At 47.0% G+C, this 25,113-nt stretch overlaps 1 protein-coding gene across 1 annotated transcript in view; it reads left to right on the top strand.

The window, feature by feature from the left end:
* The first annotated feature begins 1,045 nt into the window (after positions 1-1,045).
* The window catches only part of LOC117530551 (basic proline-rich protein-like), a 44,564-nt gene continuing 20,496 nt past the window's right edge, over positions 1,046-25,113 (top strand). Inside the window, exons 1-2 of the mRNA XM_034193445.1 lie at positions 1,046-1,598; positions 20,891-21,033. Coding sequence (XP_034049336.1) covers positions 1,046-1,598; positions 20,891-21,033 — 696 coding nt within the window. The remainder of the gene's footprint in view (positions 1,599-20,890; positions 21,034-25,113) is intronic.

Here is a 25,113-nt window from a genome sequence, read left to right as displayed (position 1 = left end):
TAATTGAGTTGCCAGCGTGTTATAATTCTCTCTGTCAGCTCAAGTCATTCTTTTAACAGCTGAATGTTTCTACTCTGAATGCGAAACATGGCACATTTCTATTCAGATCAAAGGAATAACTTGTAAAGTGAGACTGTGACAAATGACGGAGTGTATCATGTTGATTACGTCCTGTCATTCATCACCTTGGAAGGACTTTACGGTACTTTTTTTCCCCTGTCTGCATATATAGTGATGGTAAATGCCACACTGGCAGAACCATTTATGAACATTAATACACATGTAGGCATTTATTCTTGCAGACAGAAGGTATGTAGTGCATGAGTGAATGTGGTGTGCGTGTGTGACCCCCAGCCGCCCTTTCCGATCAGGCTACAACATCCTACTCAAACGCGACTGACAACTTCTATCAGGAGGGACCGACCACCAAAACAACACGAAGACAGACAAGAACGAGAGACAAGTGGTGAAGATGATACCTATGAAGTGGGACATCGAGGAGATGGGTCCCCAACATAAAACATGCCAGGACAAACCACCGCACATGAACAACCAGTGACAGCAACAGTCTGTTGTCTAGTTAGTGAGCATTCATACCCTAATCTAGGACACCAGAGTCTTGATCCCCTTGAGAGCACCCAAAACAGAATTGTGGTGTCGGCCACCAACACGTAACCATCCACACACACAGACCCAGATCACAGCTATATATTCAGTCACTACTGTAGCTGGTGTGTTGCGCCAAGATAAAAGTACAGAACCCTACCATATGGCATGGACCACTCCGGCGTGTCGGAAGCCACACGGCTGACCGTAAGCGACGACGGAAATGCGTCCAGGACGCAGGGCCCCAGGAAGAACTAGGCGAAAAAGGACAGCGGAAGGGCACAGGGGCCAGGAAGGGCAGCCAGCAGAGCCACTGAGGCAGCATGACGGACCAACAGGGGAGCGGCCTGACAACACCGGAACACACCCCGGCACCCCCCCTCCCAACGGAGGCACAGGAAGCAACTCCATACCCAAGGGAAGCACACAGGGCGCCAGCATGGGCCCACCAAGGGGGGGGGGGGCAAAACCACACCACCCCGGCCATGGCCCCAAGAGGGAGAAGCGAGCGGTGGCGGGGAGCAAAGGAGCCACTGCAACTGAACCCAGAGCACGGGCAGGGACCACCGGCATACAAGGGTGGGTCCGGCCCCCGGGGAAGAGGCAAGGCCCACCCCCCTGGGCCAGTAAGCACACGAGACCCCCTAGACACCCGAGAACCCCCCCCAGAGCAGCCTGCAGGACCCCCCTAAACTCCTCCCCAGGCCCCAATCCACCCCATCCCGGACCCCACCCCAGACACCAAGCCCAAGAACGGGAGACCGCCAAAGCAAAAACAGGGCAACACCCCACCCCACGGAAACTGCGGCCCCAAACCCACAGCAGCCATCCGCCCCCCAGTGCCAACACTCGCGTCCCACCACCACCACCCATCCCTCCAACGAGCCACAGGACTCCAGGCCCCATGAGCCCCAGAGCAGGGCCCCGAGACCACATCAGAACCGGCGAGGCAGACCACCCCCCATCCCAGAGCCCCAGACATCCACAGCCAGGTGATATGTGGGTACTCCCTTGGCTTTTTCCAGCTACTAGTTTCTTTAGCACTGAAAGACCTCAACAAGTAATGTGTCTCTTGGCCAAAATGCCACAGCTGATGTTCCCCTCATGATGCAAGTGATAATTCTCATCTAAAACCTCCCTAAGTGGCTGCTCATTTTCCATAAAGTCATTTCAGTGGTACCCACTTTTCCCCTAAACAGACTTAGAACTTGTTTAGACTGCCAGTAAAAATCCAATTTATTTGCATATCTGATTTGAATTTGATTCCATGCTTGTGACGTTTCCCAATGTGAGCTGATGGGGGAGCTTTACGTGGTGAGACCTGCATTAAGAATTGTCACCTTACTCTCTGCTCGCTTTGATCAGTTTTCACACAGCTCCAATAACTGCTGCTTTCACAAAAGAAAGAAAGAAAGAAAGAAAAAAAAAAACGTTAACAAAATGCTTGATGTGAAATGTGTTTGATGTGTTGTCAGGTCACAGCCCACAGCTGTAACCATTGTACAGCTGAACAAGAAGAGGGAGGGACAGAGAGTGTGGTGTGTGACATACAGAGAGAGAGAGAGAGAGAGGTGGGGGGGGGGGGGGAAATGCACATAGTCACACGCACACACAAAAACCCAAACTAACTTGTAAATGCACATAGTCAGACACTCCAGGTCATGCTTTAGATGTATGATTGATGTGGTTCTGCTGTGGTATGGGAAAATGGAGCAAGAGATTAATGGTGACAGATAAAGACCACCACCACCAAATAATGCTGTTCCACACTCTGCCCACATGCCCTGCTGGACATTGTGTCATTCCAATAGCAACCGATGTGGATCAGAGCTGTAAGACACACAAATGACATAGATCTTGTCACTTGCTACATACACTCACTGGCCAAAGTATTACACAAACCTTGCGGGTACCGGGTTGGACCCTTTTTTGCCTTCAGAGCTGCCTTAATTCTTCGTGGCATAGATTCAGCAAGGTGGTGTAAACATTCCTCAGAGATGTTGGTCCATGTTGACATGATGGTATCATTCAGTTGCCCATTCAACCAGTCTGTCCATTCTCCTTTGATCTCTGACATCAACAAGACATTATCATCTGCACAACTGCCGCTCACTGGATATCTTCTCTTTTCCAGGCCTCTCTCTGTAAACCATAGAGATGGTTCTACATGAAAATCTCAGTCGAGCAGCAGTTTCTGAAATACTCAGACCAGCCCATCTGGCACCAGCAACCATGACTGGCTTAGTGGTTAGCACTGTTGCCTCACAGGAAGAAGGTCATGGGTTCGATTCCCACCTGTGGCCTTTCTGTGTAGAGTTTGCATGTTCTCCCCATGTTTGCGTGGGTTCCCTCCGGGTGCTCCAGTTTCCTCCCACATTTAAAGACATGCAGGTTAGGTGAGTTGGAAACTGTATAATTTCCCAGGTCTCCCTTGCAAAGAGAGCTCCATCTCAATGGGACTAAGCAGGTTAAATAAAGGTTAAATTAAATGCCACGTTCAAAGTCACTTAAATCCCCTTTCTTCCCCATCCTGATGCTAACTTTGAATTTAAACAAGTCAACTTCAGCACATCTAGATGCCAAAATGTGTTGAGTTGCTGCCATGTGATTGGTTAATTTGCTGTTTGTGTTGACAAGCAACTGAACAGGTGTATCTAATAAAGTGGAGAGTGGTGTATAATGTAACAGATTTGAATCAGATTTGTAAAAAATCTGATTTGAATTAACAGTCTGAACAAAGTCTTAGTTTCAAAGCTATCCATTTGTTGCCTTGGGCCACTGGTCGCATCCAAGTCATGTGAACAAACTCACTGGTATCTTGTATCTAGTATCTCACTGATACACAACTGGTGCAGAGGAAGGAGAGACACAAAATGCACAAAAACAGGCGAAAAGGCAATAGCGTTCTCATGTGAAATCTGACTGAAGCGGTCCTCCCGACACGTGTGCACACGACAGCAGACTGTCTGCTGAATGCTGTCCAGAGTGGTGGTAGAAATACGGCCACAGATCTCAAGCAGTCTGCACACATACCATGTGAGAGCCACGCAGCACATATTCAAAAGTCGAGCGGCAGTAGTGCGATCTTTGCAGGCCCAAGGATTTACATGTGAATACCACGCGGCATTCTTACGGATGTTCAGTGCCACTGGTGCGGCTGAAATGACCCCGTTTCCACGCACAGTGCTCCGGATGGCTGTGGACTATTATGGGCCTTTCACACTGAATACGTCAGATGCGTCAAATGCATCAAAAATCAGTCTAAAAAGCATTATTTTCAATGAGATGCGTTGCTTTTTAGATGCGTCAGAAGGGTTGCATCAAAAGCCGAGCTAAACCGACACTTCTGACGGGAGCGCGCATTGCCGCTTGTCAGCAGGCTGACGCAGTCAAAGTTCAATCCATCCAACTTTCGATGCTCTGAGCTTTGACGTACCTTTGCATTGTCCAATAGGAACGACGCGTCGGGCCAAAACACGGAAGACTAGTGGCAGAAACCACTGATCTCTACAAAACAGATCGGTGCAGAAACCACTGATCTGTGCAAAACATACGTGTCACAGGACTGCTCATTTATGGAGCAGTTTTCTAAAGGAAAATCCTTCAAAATGTTTTTGTTGTTTGTTACCTCAGAATTTCTGATTACTGTTACAAAATGTTGAGAACACTTGTAATTAAAATAGCTAAATCAATAAATGGTTCTTAAGAAACCTTTCATCTGTAAATTAAAACCACCTGTTATTTCAGATTAGATAATTTCTTGTTTAACATAAGGAACCTCAGACATTTATTTTTACACAAAATAACATGGAAATTTGTACATTTTTTTTAAGTCTGGTAGATTATTTATATCTCATTTCAACCAGAAAAACAGACACTGTAAATAAATACAAATGTTTATTATAAATGCAACAGGAAATAATTTAACAATGACTGCAGTGTGATTGTAAAATAGGATTTCTGTGACATAAACCTCATGATGAATTTTTTTGTATAGTCATTTAAACTTGTAATTTTGCCAAAATATGTAATTGCCCTTAATGTTGTTATCAGGACAGAGTCATTTCTAAAATATGAATTTGAGCACAGTAAGTGGAGAGCTTCTACCTGTGCAAATGTCTTTTGACTTTGATTCGTGGACATTTTTAATGATCCGTTCATTTATTGTTAAAATATAAAATGAAACAGCTTTTTAAAAAATAATAAAATAGTTGCTGTTGAAAGAGCCTTTTATTTAGAAGCAGATGATGTTCTGCTGGATTCTTGAGACCAGATGAAGGTCTCTTCTGCAGCTCCGAACTCTGGTGGTGTTGCTGAAGACACTTTTCTCCTTTTTGAAGAGCAGAGATGTTTTCTTTCGACTGGACTTTGTGGTGTTCAGCTCATTAATGGAAGTTTGGTTGTCTACACAGCAAATGTTCCTGATTGTGACAAATAAAAATATTTCTTTAAATATAAAGAAACACTAAACAGTTTATATATAAAAAAGGGGAAAAAAATGGGGGAAAAAAACAATGGAAAAAAACGCCCAAAAAAATAAGTTATTTACAGTTGAGCTTTTGTGGTGTGTGAAAAAAGCTGTAGCTTTATTTGGTAAAAATAAAAAAGACTGAACCATTTACAAATTAAAATGCTCACTCAGATCAACTGTGCTAAAAGGCTACGCTAACGTTAGCTGATCATTAAACCTTCACAGCAGTTCAGTAAATGTCACATTTTATTTTTACATTATTCTCACCTCGATAAAGCTGCAGAACTAAACTCCGTTGGGCAAACTGGGACTTTGCATATATCCAAAAAGTGGGAGATTTCGGACTGAGTGGGTTTGCCCAGTGATGATGCCTGAAGGCCGGCTTCTCCGTGCGGGTCGGCCCGCTGTCGCAGTTCAATCGATATCCCACCAAGTCGTCAGTCCTCCCTCGGATGGAGTCACTCCAAAAAGTAGCTGAAAAAAGCTTCTCCCAGCAGCGTGATAGGAGAATCGTTCTACTGCTGTTTTTTAAAGCTTTTTTTGTGGTTCAGGCGATGCAAATTCAAGATGGCGATCGCTGAACTTTTTTCAGGTTGTGGAAACAGCCAGAGTGTGACATAGCTGCAATCTCCGCCCCCTTGCTGCTTCCGAAGCGACACATCTGACATCATGCGTCGGATGAGTTAAAAACACATCGGACGGATTGGGACACGTTGACGGGTTGGCCTGAAGTATTCAGTGTGAAAGGCCCTTTACAGTGTGATTATGTTGAAAGACGCTATGAAAAGTCACCCGACTTTAGGCAGAAAATAATAATATAATAGTCAATAAATGAATAATTTAAAAAAAGAAGAAAGTGTGAAAAACCTCTCATGGACTTACAGAATGATGTCTACTGAGCTCCCATCTCTGGATGGAGCTGCACCTTAAACAGAGAAAAAACAGAATCAGGCATCAGAAAGACAAAAAATACTGTATAATTTGCCAGCATTAATCAACAAGAAAAACAGAAGCAATACTAAGGTGATCGCCGGCCACTAGCCCTAAGCTTCACTAAAAGACCCAGAATTTAGGTGAAGTTGAGGCCGCGGCCCGCTCCATTTACTAATAACATGAATTAAAAGAGTAAAAAGTGTAAAACAAAACGGCACCAGTATGCTAGCCATATGAAAGGGAAAATAAGTGCGTCTTAAGTCTGGGCTTGAAAGTCTCTACAGAATCTGATTGTTTTATTGACGCAGGGAGATCATTACACAGAACAGGGGCACGATAAGAGAAAGCTCTGTGACCGGCAGACTTCTTATTCACCTTAGGGACACAAAGTAGTCCTGCACCCTGAGAACGTAAAGCCCGGGCTGGTACGTAAGGTTTAATTTGGTCAGCTAGGTAGGGAGGTGCCAGTCCATGAATAATTTTATAGGTTAGTAGCAGAACCTTAAAATCTGATCTCACTGGGACAGGAAGCCAGTGAAGAGATGCCAAATGGGTGTAATGTGGTCGAACTTTCTGCTTCGTGTCAAAAGTCTGGCTGCAGCATTCTGAACCAATTGGAGATCCTTAATGCTAGACTGCAGTAAACCAGAAAATAGAACATTGCAGTAGTCCAATATAGAATAGATGAACGCATGGATCAGGGTCTCAGCATCAGCCATAGACAGGATGGGACAAATCTTCACTATATTTTGCAGGTGGAAGAAAGCAGTCCTAGTAATATTTCTAATATGGAGACCAAAGGACAACGAAAGATCAAAAATTACCCCAAGGTTCCTCACTTTGTCAGTGTGATGTATGACACACGAGCCTAGACTGAGTGTTAACTGGTCAAATTGATGCCGATGTCTCGCTGGACCAAGAACCATCATTTCAGTCTTTTCAGAGTTTAAAAGTAGGAAGTTTCTAGACATCCAACTTCTCACTGATGCAAGGCAATCTTCTAAGGATTTTATGTGAACAAGATTACCAGCAATTATCGGCATATATAACTGAGTATCATCTGCATAGCAGTGAAAGGTAATCCCAAAATGCCGCAATATGTTGTGTGGGCCGCCAGAAGAGGAGGTACTGCTGGCCCACCACCAGAGGGTGCCCTGCCTGAAGTGCGGGCTTCAGGCACGGGAGGGCGCTGCCGCCACGGACACAGCCAGGGGTGACAGCTGTCACTCATTATCTCTTGACAGCTGTCACCCATCTACACTTCATCAGCCCACTCCATAAAGACCGGACGTCATCTCCACCTCGTTGCCGAGATATCATCTACCTTAGGAGGTAACCTTCTCAGTCTGCATATCCAGATAAGTGGTTACTCAGACACTGCACGAGTGTGTGTTAGAGGTGGAGGTGGAATTCCCACCGTTGTTGTTACTGGGTGTTCACACACCCACATCTGATTGTCTCTGCTCCTCGCCAGCAGTACCAGATCTGACACGCAGAGACAGTGGCCACCTGGGGTGTTCGGGATTTGGCGGCTCCAGTATTCTCCAGGTTCGGTGGCTTAGGAAATCGTGTGGTTCCGGTTCTTCTCAGGACAGACGTCCTCTATCCTCGAGCCTGCCCACACGTCACCTTTGCTAATTGACTATTGTACATATTCTGTAATCTGCTGTGTTTGGTTGTGCTTTTCACAACAGTAAAGTGTTCATATTTGACTCTTTCATTGTCCGTTCATTTACGCCCCCTGTTGTGGGTCCGTGTCACTACACTTTCACAACAGGATATCTCGGCCAGCGTCATGGACTCCGAGGGGCGTCACCCAGCCATTGAACGGCCAATGGGAGAGCAGGGTGCACAGGCGTCTGCAGGAGGCGTGATTGATGAGTTGCAGCACATCCTCACCGCCTTTACGGCTCGGTTGGATCAGATGACCGAGCAAAACATCCTCCTGAACCGCAGGGTGGAGGCTCTCTCCGCACAGGTGGCAGCGAGCGCTCAGGGCGCTGCTGCAGCTCCTCCTCCTGCCGACCCTGTGCAGGATATGAATGTTCCAGTGGTCGTTCAACAAACCCTCCCACCATCCCCTGAAGCATACATAAGCCCCCCAGAGCCGTACGGAGGTTGTGTGGAGACGTGCGCGGACTTTCTCATGCAGTGTTCGCTCGTCTTTGCACAACGTCCCATCATGTACGCGTCTGATGCTAGTAAAGTAGCTGATGTAATTAATCTGCTTCGAGGAGAGGCACGCGCTTGGGCTACGGCGCTTTGGGAGCAAAATTCACGGCTCCTTCATATGTACACTGGGTTTGTGAGGGAGTTCAAAACCGTGTTTGACCACCCTAACAGGGGAGAGACCGCTTCAACTGTGCTGCTGTCAATGAGACAGGGACGCCGGCGCGCAGCCGCTTATGCAGTCGACTTCCGCATTGTGGCTGCGAGGTCCGGCTGGAATAACGCTGCGCTCCGCGTCGCCTTCATAAACGGACTGTCGTCGGTCCTGAAGGAGCACCTGGTGGCCAAGGACGAACCGCGGGATTTGGATGGACTTATTGATCTCGTTATACGGTTAGACAATCGGTTAGAGGAACGCCGTCGGGAGCGAGACGAAGGACGTGGCCGGGCACGCGCCGTCCCTCTCCCTTCCAGGTCTGAAAAGGTTCCGCCCTCCCCACGCTCCACAGAAGCAGCGCTCCGTGGGGCAACAGCACCCCCTGCTGGTGTTGCTAGGGAAACGCGCAGGGCCAATATAAGATCAAATGACAGAATGAGGAGGCTGGTCCACGGGGAGTGTTTTTTCTGCAGCTCAAAGGAGCATATACAGAGAAACTGCCCCAAACGGCCAAAACGACAACACTCGCCTTTAGAGACTGGGCTAAAGGGGGGTCATAACATGCACGTGGGACACACACGTATTGCCACACGACTCCCAGTTACAATCCTGAGTGGGGATTTAACCCTTCAAGCCCCAGCACTGGTGGACACGGGGTCAGAAGGGAATCTGCTGGATAGCAGATGGGCTAGGGAAGCAGGGCTCCCTCTGGTGGCGCTTCCTTCACCATTGCAGGTGCGGGCACTAGATGGCACCCTTCTCCCTTTAATCATGCACAAGACACAACCAGTAACTCTGGTAGTGTCTGGGAATCATCGGGAGGAGATCGATTTTTTTGTGACTCCTTCTACCTCCCGCGTGATTTTGGGCTTCCTTTGGATGTTGAAACACAATCCCCGGATTGATTGGCCGTCTGGGGTGGTGGTTCAGTGGAGCAAAACCTGCCATCGGGTGTGTTTAGGATCCTCGGTTCCTCCCGGTTTACAGGCTAAGGAGGAGGTCAAAGTCCCTCCCAATCTGACAGCGGTGCCGGTTGAGTACCACGATCTTGCTGACGTCTTCAGCAAGGATCTGGCACTCACCCTTCCTCCGCACCGTCCGTACGATTGTGCCATTGATTTGATACCAGGCGTGGAGTTCCCGTCCAGCAGGCTGTACAACCTCTCACGACCTGAACGCGAATCAATGGAGACCTACATCCGGGACTCATTAGCTGCCGGGTTGATCCGAAATTCCACCTCCCTGATGGGTGCAGGTTTCTTTTTTGTGGGCAAGAAAGATGGCGGACTCCGTCCATGCATCGATTACAGGGGGCTGAATGAGATTATGGTTCGCAATCGATACCAGTTGCCCTTGTTGGATTCCGTGTTCACCCCCCTGCATGGAGCCAAAATCTTTACAAAATTGGATCTTCGGAATGCGTATCACCTGGTTCGGGTCCGGAAGGGAGATGAATGGAAGACGGCATTTAACACCCCGTTAGGTCACTTTGAGTACTTGGTCATGCCGTTCGGCCTCACTAACGCCCCCGCAACGTTCCAAGCTTTGGTAAACGATGTCTTGCGGGACTTCCTGCACCGATTCGTCTTCATATATCTGGACGATATTCTCATTTTTTCCTCGGACCCTGAGACTCATGTCCAGCATGTACGTCAGGTCCTGCAGCGGTTGTTGGAGAACCGGCTGTTTGTGATGGGCGAGAAGTGTGAGTTTCACCGCACTTCTTTGTCCTTCCTGGGGTTTATCATCTCCTCTAACTCCGTCGCCCCTGATCCGGCTAAGGTTGCAGCGGTGAGAGATTGGCCCCAACCTACAAGCCGGAGGAAGCTGCAACAGTTCCTCGGCTTTGCAAATTTCTACAGGAGGTTCATAAAGGGCTATAGCCAGGTAGTTAGCCCCCTGACAGCCCTGACCTCTCCTAAAGTCCCCTTCACCTGGTCGGATTGGTGCGAAGCCGCATTCAAGGAGTTGAAACGACGGTTCTCGACTGCACCAGTGCTGGTGCAGCCCGACCTTAGCTGCCAGTTTGTGGTTGAAGTGGACGCCTCTGACTCAGGGATAGGAGCCGTGCTATCCCAGAGCGGAGAGACCGATAAGGTCCTTCACCCGTGTGCCTATTTTTCCCGCAGGTTGACCCCAGCTGAACGGAACTATGACGTCGGCAATCGAGAACTCCTTGCGGTGAAAGAGGCTCTTGAGGAGTGGAGACACCTGTTGGAGGGAGCGTCTGTGCCGTTCGCGGTTTTCACTGACCATCGGAACCTGGAGTATATCAGGACCGCCAGGCGGCTGAACCCCAGGCAAGCCCGCTGGTCACTGTTCTTCGGGCGTTTTGACATCCGGATCACCTACCGCCCCAGGACCAAGAACCAGAGATCGGATGCCTTGTCCCGGGTGCATGAAGATGAAGTCAAGACTGAGCTGTCGGATCCACCGGAGCCCATCATTCCGGAGTCCACTATCGTGGCCACCCTCACCTGGGACGTGGAGAAGACTGTCCGGGAGGCCCTGGCACGGAGCCCGGACCCCGGAACAGGGCCGAAGAACAGACTCTACGTCCCACCAGAGGCAAGAGCTGCTGTCTTGGATTTCTGTCACGGTTCTAAGCTCTCCTGTCATCCTGGGTTGCAAAGGACCGTGGCAGCGGTCCGGCAGCGCTTCTGGTGGGCGTCCCTGGAGGCCGACATCCGGGAATATATCCAGGCCTGCACCACCTGTGCCAGGGGCAAGGCAGACCACCAGAAGGCACAGGACTTCTTCAGCCACTTCCTGTGCCTCATCGCCCCTGGTCCCACATCAGTCTGGATTTTGTCACGGGCCTCCCGCCGTCCCAGGGCATGACAACCATCTTCACGATAGTGGACCGATTCTCCAAGGCGGCCCACTTCGTGGCCCTCCCGAAGCTCCCCACGGCCCAGGAGACTGCAAACCTCCTGGTCCACCACGTCGTCCGTCTGCATGGGATACCTACCGACATCGTCTCTGATCGTGGTCCCCAGTTTTCCTCACACGTGTGGAGGAGCTTCTGCCGGGAACTGGGGGCCACTGTGAGCCTCTCGTCCGGGTATCACCCGCAGACCAATGGACAGGCAGAACGGGCCAATCAGAAATTGGAGCAAGCCCTGCGCTGTGTGACGTCCGCCCACCCGACGGCCTGGAGTGAACATCTGGCCTGGATCGAGTACGCACATAACAGCCAGGTGTCCTCTGCCACCGGCCTCTCACCATTTGAGGTGTGTTTGGGGTATCAGCCCCCGTTGTTTCCCGTGGTGGAGGGAGAGGTTGGTGTGCCCTCGGTCCAGGCCCACCTGCGGAAGTGCCATCGGGTGTGGCGCTCCGCCCGTTCTGCCTTGTTAAAGGCCCGGACGAGGGCGAAGACCCATGCAGACCGCCGGCGGTCCCCGGCCCCTGCTTACCAGCCGGGCAGAAGGTGTGGCTATCCACAAAGGACATCCCCCTCCAGGTGGACTCTCCAAAGCTCAAGGACAGGTACATTGGACCGTATGAAATCCTCAAAATCCTCAGTCCTCCCAGAAGCTGGGAGTCGGAGCTTCATGCGGATCCACCCGGTTTTTCACGTGTCAGAATCAAACCCCACCACACCTCACCCCTCTGTGCTCCCGGACCGGCGCCGCCTCCTGCCCGGATCATCGACGGGGAGCCGGCTTGGACAGTGCACTGGCTCCTGGACGTCCGTCGGATGGGCTGGGGGTTACAGATTTGTGGACTGGGAGGGGTATGGACCCGAAGAACCCTCCTGGGTGAAGGGGAGCTTCATCCTGGACCCGGCCCTCCTGGCTGATTTCTACCGCCGTCACCCGGACAAGCCTGGTCGGGCGCCAGGAGGCGCCCATTGAGGGGAGGGTCCTGTTGTGTGGGCCGCCAGAAGAGGAGGTACTGCTGGCCCACCACCAGAGGGCACCCTGCCTGAAGTGCGGGCTTCAGGCACGAGAGGGCGCTGCCGCCATGGACACAGCCGGGGGTGACAGCTGTCACTCATTATCTCTTGACAGCTGTCACCCATCTACACTTCATCATCCCACTCCATAAAGACTGGACGTCATCTCCACCTCGTTGCCGAGATATTGTCTACCTTAGGAGGTAACCTTCTCAGCCTGCATATCCAGATAAGTGGTTACTCAGACACTGCACGAGTGTGTGTTAGAGGTGGAGGTGGAATTCCCACCGTTGTTGTTACTGGGTGTTCACACACCCACATCTGATTGTCTCTGCTCCTCGCCAGCAGTACCAGATCCGACACGCGGAGACAGTGGCCACCTGGGGTGTTCGGGATTTGGCGGCTCCAGTATTCTCCAGGTTCGGTGGCGGAGGGAAATCGTGTGGTTCCGGTTCTTCTCAGGACATACGTCCTCTATCCTCGAGCCTGCCCACACGTCACCTTTGCTATTGACTATTGTACATATTCGGTAATCTGCTGTGTTTGGTTGTGCTTTTCACAACAGTAAAGTGTTCATATTTGACTCTTCATTGTCCCGTTCATTTACGACCCTGTTTGTGGGTCCGTGTCACTACACTTTCACAACACAATATTGGCCCAAGGGGTGCTATATAAAGGGAGAAAAGCAGGGGGCCTAGACAGACCCCTGAGGAACCTCAAATTTCATGTCACTAAGGTTAGAGGTAGTGTTACTGTACAAAACACAGTGAGAACGACTGGTCAAGTATGACGTCAGCCTAGCAAGGGCACTCCCAGTAATCCCAAAATGATTTTCCAGCCTATCAAGTAGAATATGATGATCCACTGTATCAAATGCAGCACTGAGATCTAACAGCAACAGAACCGTAGTGGTGTCCGAATCCATTGTAAGCAGTAGATCATTCACCACTTTAGTGAGAGCGATTTCTTGTGGAATGATATTTTCTAAAAGCAGACTGCAGCAGCTCAAAGAGGTTATTCTCAGTAAGATAGTCTACAAGCTGCCGTGACACCACTTTTTCCAGAATTTTAGAGCAAAATGATAGATTTGATATCGGCCGATAGTTTTTCAATACACTAGGGTCAAGATTAGGTTTCTTAAGTAATGGTTTAATCACTGCATATTTGAAACGTTTAGGAACAGATCCAGAAGTTAAGAAAAGATTAATAATTTCCAGCACAATTGGCCCAAGAGTGGGCCACAGGTCCTTAAACAGTTGAGTTTGGTATAGGATCAAATAAACAGGTTTGTGCTTTTTATTGACGTTGAGTTTCGTCAGCATGTCTAGAGAGATACCATCAAATTCTGTAAATCTACACTCACAAAATATTAACGCAACACTTTGGTTTTGCTCCCATTTGTATGAGATGAACTCAAAGATCTAAAACTTTTCCACATACACAATATCACCATTTCCTCAAATATTGTTCACAAACCAGTCTAAATCTGTGATAGTGAGCACTTCTCCTTTGCTGAGATAATCCATCCCACCTCACAGGTGTGCCATATCAAGATGCTGATTAGACACCATGATTAGTGCAACAGGTGTGCCTTAGACTGTCCACAATAAAAGGCCACTCTGAAAGGTGCAGTTTTATCACACAGCACAATGCCACAGATGTCGCAAGATTTGAGGGAGCGCGCAATTGGCATGCTGACAGCAGGAATGTCAACCAGAGCTGTTGCTCGTGTATTGAATGTTCATTTCTCTACCATAAAGCCGTCTCCAAAGGCGTTTCAGAGAATTTGGGCAGTACATCCAACCAGCCTCACAACCGCAGACCACGTGTAACCACACCAGCCCAGGACCTCCACATCCAGCATGCTCACCTCCAAGATCGTCTGAGACCAGCCACTCGGACAGCTGCTGAAACAATCGGTTTGCATAACCAAAGAATTTCTGCACAAACTGTCAGAAACCGTCTCAGGGAAGCTCATCTGCATGCTCGTCGTCCTCATCGGGTCTCGACCTGACTCCAGTTTCGTCATCGTAACCGACTTGAGTGGGCAAATGCTCACATTCGCTGGTGTTTGGCACGTTGGAGAGGTGTTCTCTTCACGGATGAATTCCGGTTCACACTGTCCCAGGGCAGATGCAGACAGCGTGTGTGGCGTCGTGTGGGTGAGCGGTTTTTCTGATGTCAATGTTGTGGATCAAGTGGCCCATGGTGGCGGTGGGGTTATGGTATGGGCAGGCATCTGTTATGGACGAAGAACACAGGTGCATTTTATTGATGGCATTTTGAATGCACAGAGATACCGTGACGAGATCCTGAGGCCCATTGTTGTGCCATACATCCAAGAACATCACCTCATGTTGCAGCAGGATAATGCACGGCCCCATGTTGCAAGGATCTATACACAATTCTTGGAAGCTGAAAATGTCCCAGTTCTTGCATGGCCGGCATACTCACCGGACATGTCACCCATTGAGCATGTATACGACAGCGTGGTACCAGTTTCCTGCCAATATCCAGCAACTTTGCACAGCCATTGAAGAGGAGTGGACCAACATTCCACAGGCCACAATTGACCAACCTGATCAACTCTATGTGAAGGATATGTGTTGCACACTGCATGAGGCAAATGTGGTCACACCAGATACTGACTGGTATCCCCCCAATAAAACAAAACTGCACCTTTCAGAGTGGCCTTTTATTGTGGGCAGTCTAAGGCACACCTGTGCACTAATCATGGTGTCTAATCAGCATCCTGGTATGGCACACCTGTGAGGTGGGATGGATTATCTCAGCAAAGAAGTGCTCACTATCACAGATTTAGTGTTGTATGGCTGGGGGGCCTGGCTGCCTTTTTGTTTCTGTCTTTTGTTTTTCCTTCCAGGTGGCTTGCATTTGGGACTGAGTGGCTGTGTTGCTGAGGTTATCAGGACCTCACCCTGATCACCTGCGGCTCGTCAGGACTCACAGCTGAGGTGCATCTATATGGATTGGAACATGGTGGCATTTAAGACTGGAGTATACAGTGTGTATTTGCCAGAGACTCGACCTTGTGACCAGATGGGTGAGATCGTCGTCTCGGGAGCCATCTCATCATCAGTGGATGCAGAGAACGTCCAGGGTTTGATGCACGGTCTGTGAAAAAGGAGGGGGTGAGGTCTCACGCTCGTCAGCACACTTCCTGAGGTACGTTAGATTTTGTGACTAACATTTATACAGTCAGTAAATGTGGTGTCCCTCACACCTTTTTATATTGAGCTGTATGTTAGTCATGTATCGGCTTCCACTGCAGTGGAGTTTTGTGAACTGGATGTTCCATGCCTGCAGGTTGGGAAGTTGATTAGTAATCAAGCCAGGAAGTGTTTGCTGTTTGTACACCTTTAAGTGTTCTCTCTGTGTGTAGAGTGTGGACTCACATAATGGCTCCGGACCGTTAGCGCTGCTGGGAGCTCACCACGCCAGACCGCACTTTCTGTTATTTTTGTATCACTGTTATGTATTAAATTCAGTTAGCCTTTGTACCGTGCTCTGCTTATTTCATACTGGGTCCTTCAAACGCTGGTCGGTTCTCCGAGCTGCGTCCGACACATAACATTTAGACTGGTTTGTGAACAGTATTTGAGGGAAATGGTGATATTGTGTATGTGGAAAAAGTTTTAGATCTTTGAGTTCATCTCATACAAAATGGGAGCAAATCCAAAAGTGTTGCGTTTATATTTTTGTTGAGTGTAGGTAATACCTCAGTAATGGCAGGGTGTAGTGGCTGGGTTACGGCATGCTGGGATATGTTCAACCTAATGTTATCTATTTTCTTCTCAAAGTAATCCAGGAAATCTTGTGCTGTAAAAGGAAAGCAAACTACAGGTGGTTGTCCATGAATAAGTGTTGCCACCGTGTTGAACAAGAACTTTGAGTTATACTTGTTTTTGTTGATCAAATCATAGTAATAGGTCCGCTTTCTAGCCAATAGTGCATGCTTATAGTCTAAGATAGCATCACGCCATGCAAGGTGGAATACTTCTAATTTTGAACGACGCCATTTCCGTTCTAGACCTCTTGCTTTATGCTTGAGGTCACGCAGGTAATCATTGAACCAAGGTGACTGCGATTTGGGGAAGCGCGGTTTCAACACAGGTGGTGCAATCATATCGAGTGTAGTTTGAGCACTGAGTTTAAATCCACAAGTCTGTCTACTGACTTGGTATTTGTCAAAAGTGAGGCTAAGACATCAGGCAATCTAGCTTCTAGTTCAGTCTTAGTTGAGGAGTTGATGCATCACCGTAATGATAATAAGGTTGTTGCTCCACTTAACCGGCAGTGAAACTGTAAACTTAATAAGTGAGTGATCAGAGACCACTGATGTAAGAGGCATGATGTCAATATCATGACAGCAATACCACGTGTGAGAACCAGATCCAGGGTATTTCCACTAATGTGCATTGAATCCTGAATGCATTGCCGAAATCCTAATGCATCCACAATTTCCATAAATGATTTGCAGAGGGGATCAGAAGGCTTATTTATATGAACGTTAAAGTCACCAATGATCAGAATGTTATCTGCTCTCGTTGACAAGTTAGAAATGAATGCACCAAATTCATCTAAGAATTCAGAATATGGGCCAGGAGGCCTATATACAGTGACAAAGTGATACGGCTGATTTTTATTCTTCTGACCTTGGCAATGCGTAATATCCTGAGCAGATATCCAACAAATATCCAACCGCTAATAAGCTAAACCTAGATTTATAAATAAGAGCTACACCCCCGCCTTGCTTCGCATCACGAGGGATGTGACTAAATGTATATACTGGTGGGCAGGCCTCATTTAAGGGGAGGACAGCTGTAGGTTTAAGCCAGGTTTCACATAACTCAATCATATCTAAGTGATGATCAATAATTAAATCATTAATCTTCAATGATTTTGAGGACATTGATCTTATGTTAATGAGACCCAGTCTAAGGACCTCAGTGGGGTTGTCAGTTGAGCTGTTTGGGTTTAGGGGTGGTTCCAGAGTGGCATATATAAGATGCCTAGAAGTAGGTTTAGGTTTGAGACATTCCACACGCATTGTAGGTAGCAGACATGAAATCTTTGATATTGCTGGAACAACCATTGGGCCATCCTCAATTTCAAACTGATCCAATATAGTAATGGGTATTAAGTTTGCAAAGCATATTCCTCTATGATTTTTATGGACACGTCTACGGGAGCATGATTTGGAAAGACACACACCTGTCTACATATAAGGTCTCACAGTTGACAGTGCATGTCAGAGCACAAACCAAGCATGAAGTCAAAGGAATTGCCTGTAGACTTCTGAGACAGGACTGTCTCAAGGCACAAATCTGGGGAAGGGTACAGAAACATTTCTGCTGCTTTGAAGGCTCAATGAGCACGGTGGCCTCCATCATCTATAAATGGAAGAAGTTCAGATCCACCTGGACTCCTTCTAGAGCTGGCTGCCTGTCTAAACTGAGCACTCCGGGGAGAAGGGCCTTAGTCAAGGAGGTGACCAAGAACCCAATAATCACTCTGTGAGAGCTCCAGCATTCTTCTCTAGAGAGAGGAGAACCTTACAAAAGGACAACCATCTCTGCAGCAATCCACCAATCAGGTCTGTATGGTAGAGTGGCCAGACTGAAGCCACTCCTTAGTTAAAGGCAGATGGCAGCCCACCTGGAGTTTGCCAAAAGGCACCTGAAGACCATGAGAAACAAATTCCTGATATGATTAGACAAAGATTGAACACTTTGGCATGAATGATAGGTGTCATGTTTGGAGGAACTGAGAGACTAGTCAGGATTGAGGGAAATATTAATGCTGCAATGTACAGAAACATCCTGGATGAAAACCTGCTCCAGAGTGCTCTTGACCTCAGACTGGGGTGACCGTTCATCTTTCAGCAGAACAATGACCCTAAACACACAGCCAAGATATCAAAGGAGTGGCTTCAGGACAACTCTGTGAATGTCCTTGAGTGGCCCAGCCAGAGCCCAGACATGAATCTGATTGAAAATCTCTGGAGAGAGCTGAAAATCGCTGTGCACCGATGCTCCCCATCCAGCCTGATGGAGCTTAAGAGGTGCTACAAAGAGGCATGGACAAAACTGCCCAAAGATAGGTGCACCAAGCTTGTGGCATCATGTTCAAAAAGACTTGAGGCTGTAATTGCTGCCAAAGGTGCATCAACTTATTGAGGAAAGGGCGTGAATACTTTCGTCTTTTTTTAATAATTATTTTTAACAAATTTGCAAAAATTTCAAAAAAGCTTTTTTGTGTTGTCATTATGGGGTGTTGCGTGTGGAATTTTGAGGGAAACATTAATTTATTCCATTTTGGAATAAGGCTGTAACATAAACTGTGGAAAAATGACTTTTGCATTCAAGCGAGTGATTAAAAAATGGAAAAAGCTATTCCTAAGTTGTTTGGCTTTGAGTTTGTACATATTTCCAGGTCATTTATAGATGCAGCTCACAGGTCAACGCTTTGCTTCTTACTTCCTAAAGCAATGGCATTTCTTTTGTCTCATATTGGGTACCTGCCATTTAACATCCTCTTCTTTTAGACCATTGTTCATTAGAACTTCCTGTTCTGGATTCAGTTTGTGTCCTCTTTCCATTAATTGCCTAATATGAGCTGTGCATCAGTTACTAAATGGTGAGTTGAGTAGTTCATTTAACAAAGCACATGGCACGGAATACAGAGGGGAGTTCAACAGTTTGTTTGATTCAGTGCTACTGTCAAAAACACCATGTAAATAAACGAGGACTGCCAAGGAATGTTTGGCAGTGGAGAGTTTTTGTTCACTTTCGAGATTAGTTTATTGAGATTCATGCCGTCACAAACAATCCATCACTCATCAGAGAATTATGGTTGCCTCATTTGTTTTATTGCTCTATGATGAACAAATCAGATTAGATGCAAGAGGACTTTAGAAGTTTAGCGATAATGAAGAACCTTCAAGTAAGGGCCTGATTATCTGTCGTGGTTGACCCAGGAACTGACAAATAGGACCCAGAATGTAGACACAACCTGAAGACAGAACAGTTTTTACAGTTTATTTTGGTGAGATGTCGGCAGGCTTGGCTAGAATGGTCCCACAGTGGAAGACAGGAACAGCTGAAGACTGAAGCAAAGCAGATGGCAACTAGGATTCTGGGGGATCTGAGGCAGAGTGAAAACAGGTACACCTTGTGTTTTAAGAAGACACCACCAAAAAACACAAAACATGAAAACATCCTCTCAGAGATTAGGCCTAGACATTGGTACCACAGTGGAGGCCAAAAGATCTGGCAGCGTTTGGATGTTTGAGCCACGGTTAAATACTCAGTGGCTTGATTGGAGATAAGTTGCAGGTGAGCAGACTCAGCAGCAAGCCCAGCAACACAGAGACACACCAGGGAGGGAAATCGACAAGACACATAAGGAAAGAGAAAGGCAAAGTCTAACCGTTACATTATCTCTATGGAGGAGGAAGAAGATCCATTCATTGAGCATCTCTACTTGTGGATGACACTCATACCTCTCTACCGAAGACCATATCAAGAGAACACTCACCAAGTAGCAGAACAACCCTACAACTCGAAGCAGCTGTCCAGTGCTTCTGATCCACAGTTGTCCTACGCCCATCATTGGGGTCAATGTTGAAGGCTGTTGATTTTGTTCATACAGTCCTTGAAAACCTTTTTTGGCCTTCCATCAATTCAGAGAAGAGGACTTGTTTTGGGAGTCAGTCACATTTTTGAGTTGGGGAAAAGCCACCGTAGCTCTCCACTTAGACAAGACTGGATCTCAGGAGCACTTTGATGTTTGAGATGTTTGAGTTCAACCAAAATATGTATTTAGGTGTTTAACTAAGATAATTGTGAGTCTTTAATGTGAGTTTTATATACATATATATATATATATATATATATATATATATATATATACGAGGTATATATATAAAAAGCATGTTCTTGTTAGGGTTGCATGTCGGGAACCGGTTCTTTTCGGGTGTCCTTAAGAAATGATTCAACCCATCGACATCAATTACCTTTTTCCTTCACGATTCCCTTATCGGTCCTTCAGAGTGGCCTAGATAGTTAACTGGAAATTAACTATGGACAATCATGTGACTCCTTGCAATTAAATATTTTAATCAATTGATAGCGCCAATATCTACTGTATCTATCTATCTACAGTATACTATAAACACACAGTCATTTTCTGGTGACGTTGTTTCTGGCTGTGACTCACACTGCTGTGGCATTCGACAACTCCTGCCTTTATTGTAATCAGCTTTCAGCCCTGCTCCTTTGATCCTTTGCTTTCTTTTGTGCGGCACACCTCATCACCTTTATTTTCTGCCATAATTGCATGGGAAAGATCTTCCCTTTGATATTGTCTGCATGCCAAATCACAATCGGGGAAAGGGTGTTGAAAAGTGTCATGTGCACTGTCTGCCGGGAGAAAAAAGGGTTCATACACCTGTGGAAGACAAACAGGGTTTTCACAGAAATGACATATCTATCAACCCAGCACAGGATATGAACTGTTCTGTCATCTTAATGGTGAAGGGGTTTTGCTTAGCGGAACAGTGGGTGCTGACAGACATGTGTTGCACACGCTGAACCGTCTGGCAGCTGGCATCCCCTCTGTGCCTCTTCTCTTCCAGGCCCCTTGTCTCATCTCCTGGCTCTAATCTGCAGACAGTCGTCCTCCGGGCTCATCACACAGCTGCTGAGTGGAGCTGAACAGGATCCACTAACCCTACCTCCCCGCCCGCATCACCCGCCTCCGCCCTACCAGCAGTGTCAGGTGAGGTTGTCCACAGTCTCCTGCTAACACAGCTCCAAACTATCCACGGAAGCGAACATGCAACAACTTTGAAGTTAAGGCAGAACGTGTTCACCTTATCGCAGTCTTGCTCGCTTGTAGATTAGATTGCTAGAACTTTAATGATCCCTTGGGAAGGCTCGCTCAGGGAAATTGAGGTTTCAGCAGCATTGTATAGCAGCACACAGGATAAGAAGCACACAGAGCATCAAAGTGAAGTAAACAAAAAAAAAACAGTTTGCAAATATAAATATAAATACACAATATAAATACCAGACATACTGATCATACAGGTGTCGCAGACCGAACGGTCCGCCCCTAAAAATCAGTCCGCCTTTTGCATCTGCGCATGTGTCATTTCGGACCACAGCAGCACATCTGAGTCTCTTCACCAAAAGTGATCAAATGGATGATTGGGATATATAACCATCAGATGATAAAGGTAAACACTCTTAAATCATTCTGAAGTCAGTTTTAAGCAGAAACAAGGTGAAATCCGTGATGCATTGAAATATGACCGACGTGCAGTGAATGCTCAGCTAGCAGCTCATTTAGCCGCAGTGCTCTGATCGCTTCCGCCGCTTTTTATGATGAGAATAATGCTGAATTTATGCGGAAAATGTTTGTCGTACAAAAGCTTCACACTATCTGTCACTGAGACAGATGATTACTGGAGTGCAGTTTGCAGAAACGAGGTTTTCATCGTGAACCGGGCTAATGACGCATGCGTAGATGCAAAGGCGGGCCGATTTTAGGGGGAGACCATTTGGTTGGTGCCACTGGTATACTGGCTACCCGACAGTAGATTTTGCTGAGTTAAATATACTCTATTATAGAGTAAAATCAGCTCTACCGTCTTGTTCAATCTAGTGTTTCTACTCCAATAAGAGTAGATTTTATACTGTGACAGAGTTGAGTGAGCACTAGAGTATATTTAACTCCATTTGGACTGGCACCAAATGTATCCCAGCAGAGTAACTTTACTCTGCAAAATTTCCCGTCCCTCGTCTTCCTGTTACTCCTCCTCCCCCTGAGTGAGGAGTTGTACAGTCTGATGGCCTGAGGGACAAAGGCGTTTTTCAGTCTGTTGTCCTGCACTTGGGAAGAAAGCAGTCTGTAGCAGGATTTTACCACCCAAGAGCTCTTGGTATCATTACATTTTGTTCTGCTTTTAAAGGTTAGGGGTCCAGACGGAACCGTCTGGACCGTTACAAGGAGATGGACTCAAATGCTAGGGAGCAAGAACCAGAACAGGTTGTTGAATAAAAAGAGCTTTAATTACAAAAAACAAATAACTGAGGTGCTTTCAGGAAGCCTGCTGAGCCGAGATGGGCCCATATATAGTTGGTGGAAGTCGGGAGCCGCAGAGCACACATGGCCAGACTTGGGAGGTCTGAGACCGAGCTGGAGTCCTGGAGCATTTAGAGCTGGAACCAGGACCAGGTGGGACGCAGAGAGCCGAGGACGAGGAACAAAGAGGATGGAGAACAGAGGGTGAGTGATTGCACTCGTAACACTGACAGCCTTAACCAAAAACAGTTCACTGATGGGTTAAACAGGAATGTTCTTGGGTCCAAAAATAAAGTTCACTGTCTAGGAAATAAGGTTCTGTGTTCAGGAATTGTAAGTAAGTAAGTAAGTAAGTAAGTAAACTTTATTTATATAGCGCTTTTCACAGACAGGGGTCACAAAGCGCTTTACAAGGTAAAACAATAAAAATATACAGTAAAACACTCAGTACTAAAAGATTATTGGCCATGAAAAGCCTGTTTAAAAAGTAGAGTCTTTAGTTGCTTTTTGAACATCTCAACAGAGTCCAGGGATTGCAGGGACAGAGGGAGTTCGTTCCAGAGACGAGGCGCTACGGCTTTAAAAGATCGGTCTCCTCGAGTTTTAAAGGAGGTTCGAGGAACCATCAACAGGTTCTGACCTAAAGATCTGAGGCTGCGGGCTGAGGTGTAAGGCTGAATCAAGTCAGCAATGTAATCAGGAGCCTGACCATGTAGTGCTCTGAAAGTCAAAACCAAGATTTTAAAATTAATTCTGGAGGCAACAGGGAGCCAGTGGAGGGATTCAAGATAGGCGTGATGTGGGCTCTCCTGTTGGTGCGGGTCAGAAGCCTCGCAGCAGAGTTCTGGACATACTGCAACTGATTTATCTCCTTCTTACCCAGGCAAGTGAACAGGCTGTTGCAATAGTCCAACCGCGTGGAGACAAAGGCATGGATGATTTCCTCTAATTCTTTCTGTGACACCAATTGTTTAAGTTTGGCGATATTTCGCAGTTGAAAGAAGCAATTCTTCACAAGCTTGCTTGCGTGCTGAGCAAGAGACATTCCTTCATCAAAAATAGCCAAGGTTTCTAAGGCTTGTTTTTGCCGTTAAGCCCAAGTCACCAAGGAGGCTCCTGATAACAGGAACAGCACTGTCAGGGCAACAATAAGTGTCTCAGTTTTTTCAGAGTTCGTTGCAGACGGTTTCCATTAAGCCACTTCTTCACCTGTGACAGGCAGTCAAATAAAGAGTTCAATTTGTGACTTCTGAAATCTTAAAGGAACAGTAAGTTGTAAGTCGTCCGCAAACAGGTGGTAGGAAATATCCCTGAAGTCCTGAATCAACTGGCCGAGGGGAAGGACATACAATTGAAACAGCAGTGGCCCCAAAACAGAACCTTGCGGGACACTACTGTAAAGCAGCTGTTTTCATAGTTTATGGCCAGCCAACACACTAAAGGTCCTCTCCTCCAAGTATGAGGCAAACCACTTCAGCACAGACCCCGACAACCCTACCAGATCGCGCAGCCGGTTGACCATAATGCTATGGTCGACGGTGTCGAAGGCTGCGGACAGGTCTAGCAGGACTAGGACCGTGCATCTTCCTGCGTCAGCGGCCATCATGATATCACTAGACACTCTCAGTAGTGCGGTCTCGGTGGAGTGGTGTTTCCGAAAGCCTGACTGAAAAGTGTCATAGATGTTGTGCATCTCAAGGAAAGACGTTAGTTGTTTTGCGACCACTTTTTCCAGTATTTTTGCTAGAAAGGGGAGCTTCAATATTGGCCGAAATTCTTAAGCTCAGACTGGTCCAAGTTAGGCTTTTTGAGTCTTGGTTCCACCACAGCATGTTTAAATGAGCTCGGAAAGAGACCGGATGACAGGGACATGTTGAACATTTTCATGACCCATGGCCCGATTGAGTCAAAAGTATCTAAAAAAAAGCTTGGAGGGAAGGACATCAAATGGGCATGAGGTCAGGTTCATTTTAGTTGCAACTGCTGCAATGTCTTCTAGTGACACTCGGTTGAAAGACGACCAGACCTGTAGTGGCAGTTCAGGCCGGACTGGGCCAGACCACAAGGGGTCAGTAAAGGCATTTTTTATGTGTCTGACCTTATCAACAAAGAACTCCAAGAGGTCAGTGCCATCTGCTTTACAAAACTCAGAGGTTGCAGAGGCAGCATGGGACACGAGAGAGTTAATTGTGTTAAAAAGCACCTTCGGATTTCCCTTATTGGACATTATCAGGCGATGGAAATATTTAGATCTTGCCTCTCTTAATGCATCATTTAACGTGGAAATAAGGTCCCTGAGATGTAACCTATGGACCTCAAGGTGCGTGGATTTCCACAAGCGCTCCGTTTTCCGACACAGTCTTCTTAACTCCAAGATACTGTCATTTATCCATGACAGTATCCATGACTTCTCACGGACATTATTTTTTTGAAAGGGGCCACCAAGTCCAATAATGTGGCACAGTGAGAGTTAAAATGATGCATAAGATCATTGACATCCATACAGTCATTAAAAGCACTGGGATGAAATAAGGCACAAAATCTGTCAGCTGTAGTTTGTGTAATGATCCTCCTTTCTGCCCTTTTAGAGACAGGCCTAGGCTCAGGGGGAACATCACAGGGGGAATTGTTCACAGTTCATGAATTATCTCCAGATGTCAGAGGTCAGGTGCTGCACAACTTGTGACACAGTTCCAACTAAGCAGGACTTGACTTTAGAAACGACTTGAAAAGTTCTAGGTACTAGTTCTTGGATACAGTTCTTGGAAACAG

This window comes from Thalassophryne amazonica, chromosome 18, assembly GCF_902500255.1.
Source record: "Thalassophryne amazonica chromosome 18, fThaAma1.1, whole genome shotgun sequence".
In the NCBI taxonomy this organism is placed as follows: domain Eukaryota; kingdom Metazoa; phylum Chordata; class Actinopteri; order Batrachoidiformes; family Batrachoididae; genus Thalassophryne; species Thalassophryne amazonica.
Note: the sequence above shows the minus strand (reverse complement) of the source record. Positions and strands in the feature narration are given on the sequence as shown.